Source organism: Montipora capricornis, chromosome 3 (genome assembly GCF_036669925.1).
Source record: "Montipora capricornis isolate CH-2021 chromosome 3, ASM3666992v2, whole genome shotgun sequence".
In the NCBI taxonomy this organism is placed as follows: Eukaryota; Metazoa; Cnidaria; class Anthozoa; order Scleractinia; family Acroporidae; genus Montipora; species Montipora capricornis.
The window spans coordinates 55,325,458-55,335,457 of record NC_090885.1 but is presented as its reverse complement, the minus strand read 5'-3'; the positions used below and the strand labels follow the sequence as shown (position 1 = coordinate 55,335,457).

The 10,000-nt window shown below is 39.8% G+C and overlaps 1 protein-coding gene across 1 annotated transcript in view; it reads left to right on the top strand.

The window, feature by feature from the left end:
* LOC138043441 (tyrosine-protein kinase receptor torso-like) overlaps positions 1-10,000 on the top strand; it is a 60,763-nt gene that overhangs the window by 23,604 nt on the left and 27,159 nt on the right. Inside the window, exons 7-10 of the mRNA XM_068889709.1 lie at positions 7,243-7,369; positions 9,069-9,167; positions 9,383-9,468; positions 9,994-10,000. The exon at positions 9,994-10,000 is cut by the window's right edge and continues 59 nt beyond it. Of these exons, the coding sequence (XP_068745810.1) occupies positions 7,243-7,369; positions 9,069-9,167; positions 9,383-9,468; positions 9,994-10,000 (319 nt within the window). The remainder of the gene's footprint in view (positions 1-7,242; positions 7,370-9,068; positions 9,168-9,382; positions 9,469-9,993) is intronic.

The following is a 10,000-nucleotide window of genomic DNA, read 5'->3' as shown; positions in this document are numbered from 1 at the left end:
TGTACAAAAACAAAATTTCATTCGGCTGATTCCTGCGTTTTACAGTTTATTGCTACAGATTGAACACTGAAATGCATATGGCTTCGAATTCATTCGAAATTACGCAATAGCGTGCGTTTTTGGCCTTCTAAGGCCCGGGTTAAACACGATTTTGCAAAAACCTTTTTCCTCTAGGATTAAAATCTCTCAAAACGCCTTTTTTTCTAATGCGGCCCCCGCCCTCATTTGTGCTTTTTCAAAAAATTGCAAATTCGGAAAAAACATCACAGACGCCGGCGTGCTTGGGAGGGGCTGACCGATTTTTCGAATTTTCAAAAAACAAAGGTGACCGAAGACAGTTGTTTCCCAGCTGCCTGTTGCCTGTGCCAGTTGCCTGTGTGATTGGCATTTGCATTTTAGCTTGATGGAAATGCGATCGTACATTTTATTTATCAATTTTATTTCAGGTCTTGCAATTTGAATTTTCCAGCTGTTTTGAAACCAGCCAAATTAAAAATTCGTCTGTAATGCGACCCGGCTATTATATAAAATAAAATTTTGCCCTTTATATTATAAGCAAGTAATTATGATCGCAAGTTTCCTCGTATAAGTAAGGATTACTATGACAAACTCTTTGCAGCCTGCAATTTGCAGTTCGCCGTTTCAGGTGAACGCAATGCTAAATGAACTTTTCATTTTCAAATGAAATTATTCGTAAAATAAAATCCTTTGTTCAGCATTTCTGACTGGGATTTAAAAAGGCCTTTGAAGAGTTCTGAGAGCACTTCCTGAATGCGCCACCTCTTTCCTTTGTCGAAGCTCCTCGCCTAAGCGCACTTCAGAAGTTTTCGAAGCGAGTTTCTAAAGTTCTCATTTCTCCAGCCGTAGATAATTGGGTTACAGATTGCGTTCAAACCAAATGCAACATCGAAAGCAACATGTTTGGCAATTTTAAGGTCTGAAGTTCCGGATATTCGAAGGCTTGCTACAACCAAAAGAGGAATTATACTGGTCAGGCAGAGGGCTACAATGATTCCCAGAGTGCAAGATGCTCTTAATTGCTGCTTCAGAGTGTTGTTTTGTTCTCTGATCCGCTTTCGATGATTGTGTGATACAAGAAATATGTAACTGTACGAAGATAAAATGATCACCGAAGGTACGAACAAGACCGTTGTGGTATAGAAGACCAGGTATCCTTTGATAAGGTGTGCTTTTTTGTTGAAGCATGGATGAAAAGCCTTTGAAAAGATAGACTCAGGCTTGTTGATAGCTTTTATAATTTGTGGCAGAATGATAGTTACAGCCAAAACCCATAGCCAAGCAGTGATGGAGATCACAACTGCTCGGCGAAAGGTGACAATAGAGTGATACCGCAAGGAGAACTTGACAGCGATGAAACGCTCGACGCTAATCAACGCTAGATGAAGGATGATCACGGAAAGAAGAAAAGAGCAGGCCCATCCACTCACTATGCAAAGAAACTTTGAGGAATGACAGCTAGACAGCCTCATGGCGATGCGGAGAATATAAACCATCGGGATTAAGCTATCTGCAGCGCACAAACTCACAACAATTACGTTTGACGCCGTTCTCAAACTGGCAAATTTGTAGAAAGCTCTGAACACCAAAGAATTGCCTGCGAGTGAAAAAATTACGAGACTTATGTAAAAGCCAATATATATATTCGAATTGGCATTTGCCCGGCACTGATCCTTTGGTGATTCGGTAGCTGATTCGGTTATATTTGAAGTGTTGTTTGCCATTTTCCGTTGATGTGCTAACGCTAACTATTGTTATCGTGGTTTCATCCCAAGCAGAAGTGCTATCAAATGTATGCAGCTGTTTTCTTTAGAGTTATTATGAAATTACGCTAATTTTTTTCACATGACATCACAGTGACATCCAAGCCTTACTAGGAAGCCAAAAGATGTTTTCCGGGCGTTAAAACGGTAGTCTAGCAGCGGCTAGTTCTAAAAAAGGGAATGGGGAATGGGGATCTCTAAAAGAGGGAATTACTAAAATAGGGAATCTCTAAAAGGGGGAATTACTAAAATGGGGAATCCTTCAGCTTGAAACTTAGTCAAAAACATCGCTCCAAAGGTCCCTTGACCTATCACTTCTTGGCCGACGAGGTCTTCCCACCGAAACCTAGGCAAACCAGCAAATCCGTCCAGCCTTTTCCTTTTACTGGCAAAAGCCAAGGGAAGCTTAAACTCAACCATGATCACTTTTTAAACATCAACTCGGCTGAGACAAGACAAAACATAGCCTGTCGCGAAAATATATTTTTTTTATGGTTTTCACGCCATCGAAACATCTTTGGGAGAATTTAGTATTTCTTTAATTGGTTTTTCATGCCTTTCGTCATCTACTGCTCAAATTTCCTCTTTATGTGTTTGTATGCGTGTGAACGGTGAGGTATCTATCAAATTGAGTACCACACAATTAAAAGTATTAAGGAAATGACTCGATAAGCTAACTATATAACACGAGGATGCTTTGGATTCTACATTTTCTCATCTGTTGAATTTAATTGTAGACTACTCTTGCATGAATCGGTCCAATTGCGATGGCTTTATTTGTATGCGTCCGAGAAAAGTAAACACCATCATGTTTTCCCACCATTTCTATTTGCAGACAGCCAATTTAATTATTTGTTGCCCTACCTCGTAAGATGCCTGCGGATCGTGGGTGTAAAAATCGACTAGTTTAACACAGCAAAAAGGGAGCGGTGTTCATTGCAAAGAATTATAAATTGCTAATTTGCAAGGCCGATCTGTTAGCTCTCGAAGACCGACTAATATGAATCCCTTGAAACGTAAAGTGACGCTACATCCTTCAGTGACCTAAAGGCTCGTTTACACAGAGCGATTTTATCGCGCGACAAGAGCTGCGATCGAACGGCGTTTTTACGGCGACAGCAAATCGCGCGTGTGAACAGCCGGCGATTTCACTGCGATTTGTAGCGCGACAGATCGCAGCCTTGTCGCCGCAAGTTCGAACATGCTCGAAATTTGGTGCAACTTTGCTGCGATTTTATCGCAGCTCTTGTCGCTCGATAAAATCGCTCTGTGTAAACGAGCCTTAAGAAATATGTTTTTTTTTTGTTGACACTGAATTTCTTTCAAGTTGAAGCGAAAGTGCCACTGATGTTGGCTTGTGAACACTCCGCAAAGCCCCCTCTTTCATTATACGGCTAGCGATGAAGAAAGAAAGCCAAGCGAGGTCTAAGGCTTGTTCACAACCTTCAATGCTGCGTCGTTTTATGGATACATATACTAAATAAATATACTGTATGTGAGACTTGTGATCGTAGCAAGAAGTTGCCAGCTGCTGATCGATAGATATGAAGCGCTATCTGAAAGCCATTCATTTCCTACCCGGTGATTGATGACTGTCACACTTTCTTCGGAGTTGAAAACATATTAGAGATTCCCCCTTTTAGAGATTCCACCTTTTAGAGATTTCCCATTTTAGTAATTACCCCTTTTAGAGATTCCCCATTTTAGAGATTCCTCATTTTAGTAATTACCCCTTTACAGATTCCCCATTTTAGAGATTCCTCTTTTTATTAATTCCCACTAGATATGAAGCGCTATCTGAAAGCCATTCATTTCCTACCCGGTGATTGATGACTGTCACACTTTCTTCGGAGTTGAAAACATATTAGAGATTACCCATTTTAGTAATTCCCCCTTTTAGAGATTACCCATTTTAGTAATTCCCACTTTTAGAGATTCCCTATTTTAGTAATTCCCTATTTTAGTAATTCCCTCTTGTAGAGATTCCCTATTTTAGAGATTCCCCGTTCCCCATTCCCCGTTGTTCGTTTTGCCTTTCCATTTCCTGATTCCCCATTCCCTATTTTAGAACTAGCAGCTATCGACACCTGCTATTGTTTGGTTCTGTAAGCAGCTTTTCGTGAAAGTCGATGTCAGGGAACTTTTTGCAATCCTGGTGTTTGTTCGATACCAGCTGTATAAACGGCTAGTTTTATTCCCTCAAAAATCGTTTGGTCAACAGCCTTTCATTTATTCTCAACTTCCACAAGAATATGTTATGATATAACTAAAGGGGCTAACGCTCGAAACGTCTGCTCACATCTTCTTATGGTGGTTTACCGCCTTAACCACTGAACTCGTGTAATGCAACCAAATTTATCAACGAATCATGTCTCACTCCCCGTCTACGTTACGCAGCACAGAAATTTCTTTAATGATCTGTTCGCTGACGTAAGTAAAGTAGGCATAACGTGTGACAACATTCGAGACTCCAAAAACGCTCTCTTTGATGGGTTTGCTTTTCGAGTGATATATTTTTCAAATGACACGACATGAGTGGAATAGAGTATCCAAGAAGGATACGAATTAGTAATAGATTTGAAAAAGCCGACATGAAAACCAAAAATCCGTACTTGCTTCTTCGAGCCATTTTAGCTTAGCATTATTTGAATTTAACATCTATCATGCCTCTTTACAACACCTTCGTCTAGACTTCGACTCAAAGTATACCATAAGGTGGACTTTCATTGTTCAAAGTAAACAACAATGACCAAATGAGATATACACACCTTATAGTTTAACATATAATACGGATGAATATTTTGCGAGTTGCGCAGTACTTTTTTGAGCCTCAAAGTTAGCGAGAAAAAATACGCGAGCGAGCAGTAAGGGATTTATAAATCCACTATTACTCCATTTTTTAGTTTTTGGCTTCTTCCTGCATTATCAATTGCACGAAGGCACGTGCAAACGACGAAAACAAAACGGACGAAACCATTCAACCCTGCATGCTATGCAATCTTCCCACGTAAAAAACGTATTTTCTCTCGTTTCAGTCAAACCAAACTTACGAAGGCAGAAAAGCTTATGAGTGTGATGGCCTATTTTGTTTCATGACAAGATTCTATGGTACTTGAATCATACAGAACCCAGATCTAGACTGAGTCAGTATAGCGTTAAATTCAAGAAACGCGTTTAGTAAATGTTACCGCAAACAAAACGTTCGCGGCGAAAACTGGCCAATCAATTCTCGAAGCAACTATAGGTGTTGAGTCGTTAAAGGGCCCATAACCTTTTCTTTGTTACTTTCTCACCTGAATCTACACATCTCTCAAAGACGTTTCACTGAAAAATAAAAGGGATTTGCCCAAAACACGATTTAAAAATGAAACTAGAAAACATTCAAATTTCCCATCACTTTGGTTCACCGTTCGCCTTAGTCTTCTCTCGATTCTTCTTGGCAACAATATGGTACGGTTGTGACATGGCCTGGGTTACTCCAAGCATGGTTAGTGCTAACCAGCGTTAAATACCATGGAAACGTACATTTTTTGATACCTCTTAACAAACGGGTAGCGCTAAAAAGGCTTAGAGCAACCGGTCCCAGATGAATACTCCAAAATAAGGTGAGACACTTAGTTTCGTGTATATAAAGTGCCAAACGACCTTACTAAAGTTTTACTTAGTTTAAAAAATATGTGAAAAGGGATTGTCACCCGAAAAGTTTATGAAAGCTAACTATTTCGAGTCAGCGCTTGACCCAAAAGGCTCTGAGAAATTCTATGTAGGAGAAGAAGCGCCGTAGGGTTCTTATAGTCAACAATTGGCTATTTGAACATTACGGTACCTGCTCACTCCTCGTACTAACATGAATGCACAAAATTGTGAGCTTGTCGTCCTTCTTAGTAAGCGGCGAAAATGTTCCGCAAAAATATAGCATTTTCAAAACTTGTAAAAAATTCGGTTTATAAGCAAACCGCAATTTTTTTGCGCAGAACGTCTTTACTGTAGATTATCTTGACACTGACAGTCTAAAAAAAAGGTTATGGGCACTTTAACAGAGTGGAGAGAATACCTTTAACCAATCAAGGAGCACAGGAGAAACTGCATTTCCTCCTTTTCAATACTAGTGCAAGTTTTGCATTTGAACTCACTATCAGAAAAAGACTGATGACGGTATAGGTAATCACGTGATTTCGAGTATAATTTGATCTAAATGAGCACGAGTAAATATTTTCAAAGGCGAACAAATTCACAATTTGTTGGTAGCTTCCTTCCTGTGTGGTTATTTCCCAGATCCGACGCGATTTGAGCAGGCTAAAATCGCGTCGGATCTGAAAAATAACCACATTGGAAGGAAACTATCCTCAATGGCAATAAGCTTACGCTTTTTAATTGAGATTTTTTTTCATATAATTATCTTCTTAGGCTTTTATTATAATCGGGATTCCCATACAAATCCTTATATTTTTGTCAGCCATGCTCACACTGAGCTTGGGATGCCTGTGGATTTATCGGCCCGACGGCGTCGGAGAGCAATTTTTTGCGTGTATTTTGACAGCCGATGAGCAATGAAAATCGCTCCGCTTCAAAAAACCTGTTGCACTGTAGCATATTTTTTTAAGTCGGGCCGACACTGAGAGAACCGCCATGTTAATCAAACGGTATGCGAGTGGGTAATGCGCACAGCTACTTAAAAAATTAAAGCTTTCAAAATGGTAGATACTAAAAGAACAACGGGAAGATCTTTGGAAGAAAAACTATTTATCGGCCCGACAAAACCGGCCGACAAATCATACCGTGTAGAACCGGCCTTACACATGCAATAATATATCAAGAATCACGCAAACATTGCGCCATCCAGGGTCAGCATTTGATTGGCTATCTGTGGATTTCTTTGATCATTGACCAATTTGAGTTCCTGGTACGTTTGTTATTAATGTCTTTTTACATTGACTCACCTCTTTTCTGCATTGTGTTATCCGAAACTGCATTTCTCTTAGCCAATCAGAATGGAGAACTTTTCCATTTATATTATTAAACCAAGAGTCCAATATCTAAGAGTTAGTTTTACCCAAATTGGCCTTGTCCTCATAAGCCTCAGAAAACTGTTTATATTTCAAACGTAGTTTTGCAGGAAACTAAACAATCGGCTAACTCAACGTTGCACTTATTTCAAACCTTTTGGGAATAAAACGATTTGTTGCATGTATTTCCATATCATTTAAATGTGAATGCTACATAATAATGCAGTTACAATTCGCAAAGAATCTTAACCCCGAGAGATTTGAATTTGGTACAAAATTTCACGGTCTATTGTTTATTTTCCCACAAAACTTGGTTTAAAGATAGACTCTTTTCTGACGCTGATGGCGGAAACCTGATACCAGATTCTTACTCTTGGTTAATTGACTCTTGATTAAATTATAAAATGGCTGATTTTAGGAGCTTCGCATTTCTAATTAACTTTACTATTCTTTAGTTCAAGGTGCTGCCAATCCACTTGAACAACCTAGGGAAAGGTTTTCGCATTCAAGTGGCAGTTGCCGTGGTTACTGTCAAAGGGCTCCAAGACCGTCATGACGGGAAATGGATGGTGACATTGAATGGTGAGTACCATTATTAAAAGCCTACATGACTAGTAGAATTATAGGTGAAGCAGTACACGTCTCAAGGGCCGAAGAGGTCTGATTGAGGGGAAAAGGACAAAGAAATCTGTCGTACTTTTCCAGCCTTGAAACAACAGCTTAACCAATAGTAAAAATTTGGTATTAGGTTTGTCCCCATCGTGCGTCAAAAGTGTCTATTTTTAACCAAGTTTTGCGGGAAAATCATAAGCAATAGACCAAATCGGCTAACTCAATGTTATACCTTATTCCAATTTTTATTCCAATTTATTATGCATTGTATTTAGATTATAATGTAGCATTCACATTTAAATGCTATGGGAATGTCTGGAACGAAACTTTTTATTCTCAATGGGTTTGAATTGCTGATTTTCACAGATTAAGATTGGGGAAAATCCGAAAACGGATTCCTAAATCCAAAAAACGGATTTTGCGTTTTTTTTTGTTTTTTTTGCAAAATATAAGCACTCGCGAAAAACACGCAAATCGTTATGATTGGTTGGTTTGATTAAAATACCTAGGGGACGCTTGATTGCTAAGCTGCCATCGGTCCCTTTTGTAAACATCAATTTGACGCGTTTGACAGCTTGCTTCTGCATGAAAGTGAGATTCAAGTCCAAGGTAACTAGGGGTTTTTCTCTTCTCGGCGTTTCGCGACTCGTCTTCGCCGCTTCGCGAATCTCTCGCGGCTCAAGAAAAACCAGCACTGGACCAGGGTACTATTCTGATGAAAATTATTTGAAATCTGTTATTAGTAAAAGTAAAAAAGTAAAAGTAAAGTGGTGCATTTATATAGCGCCCTTATCACTAACGTCTCAAAGGCGCTTTACAATGATCAATTTACCCCCAGCGGACTGGAAGCATATACAGGCGCAAATTGCAGCCGTTTGTAAGCAGTCCATGCATGCTGGTACTCATTTTACTGACCTCGGAAGGATATAAAGCTGAGTGAACTTTAGCGGGAAAGAAGGTCGCCAAATATTCCAGTCTCGGCAGAACTGGGAATGGAACCCGGGACCTTAGGGTTGGAAGGCAGAGATCTTACCACTGCGCCAACCCCTCCGCTGTACCGTAGTACCGTGTCCTGCCTTGTTATTTCAAATACGACACCTGATTGGTCAGTTGGTGTAAAAGTGGACGGCGCAGTCATGGTAACAACAAATTAAAATAACCTTCGCAGCCAGGCTAGATCTAAAAATAGATTTCAAGTAATTATTATGGAATTCGCTCTCTTACCCACGTTGGTTTTGGCAATTAATTAATTGGTGGTGAATTCACCGTGACCTCGCGCTATCTTTAGTATGTCTCTCGCAGCTTATTTGAGAATCAACTAATCACTCGAAATTGGGCATCGTCTTGAAAATTTTACTCAAAAGCTGTGGGCGTATATGCGTAGGGCAATGGAAAGTTGATGTTTCGAGTGTCATCCCTTCGTCAAATCAAGTAACTTGAAGAAGTGTAGATTCGCTGTCGGCGATGAAGGGTAAACGCTCGAAATATTAGCTCTCAAATCTCCTTACAATGGTCAATTTACTATAATCCACTCGTTTGATTCAAGCAAATTTCAGTTGCCGATTGCTTCAGTAGACGCAGCACCAAAGGTTTCTTCAGCAGAGAAACCCGTTTATCTATCGTACTGGAAGCTTTAAATCAGTTGAGAATGACGAACAATTCTTTTCAGATTACGATGGCTTGGACCCACCAACAAATATTCATGTTTCTCTCAGAGCCAATGGTACGAAATTTCAGGGAGATCTAACCTGGAGTCTGGCACCACATAGTAAGCAAACTTTATCACTTGGTTAAGTAGCTGAGTGGCAGATTTCACTGTCTATTTCAAGTGTAGGCCAAGGCAATTCACTGGAGTCATTTTACCAGTTAGATTTCAACTTGTAAAGAGAGCAATCATTTTTCCATTGGCTTTTTTTTGGGAGTATGCCAGTGTCGTAACACGAAATTTCGTCGTTCCCATTTGAGATTTTTTGTTATTTGCAGGCAAAACCTGTAACTACGATATTCACTGGTATGCCACGGTCTCTGACCACAGCGGCGAAAAAAGATTCAGAATGTTTGACGAAAAGGTAATCAAGATTTTTTGTCATCACTGAATTGGTATTGCAATTATATTGAGAAAATTTCATACCTTTGAGACGGATGGCGTGTTATGATCTCCAGTTGGACGAAGACTTTGCAAACAAGACATTCTCTCAGCTTTACAATGCTGAAAGAATGTACGTAGATGCCGTAAGATCGGATGTGTTCGAAGAGCGCAAAGTAACATGATCTTACCTCAATAGACAAAACCCGCGATATTGCAGTATGGGCAGGAACCATTTAGTTCCCATTACGGACATTACGGGTAATGGTCTCCTGCTATGGGTGCCGGGAAACTAAGAAAAACCTTTATAAGAAAAAGACAAAGGGATTGAGGGATAAAACTCAGTCTATAGCTATGTATGCACGGACGGAGTGGTTAGTTACTCACTGAGGCTAACGCTTTGCATCTTTTCACAACTAATCATCGTCACAGTAGCCCAAACTATTGCTTCCTCTCTTACCTTGTATCAAAACGAAGTAGTTTCATTCTTTTTTTCCTTTTTTACCAGCAATTCT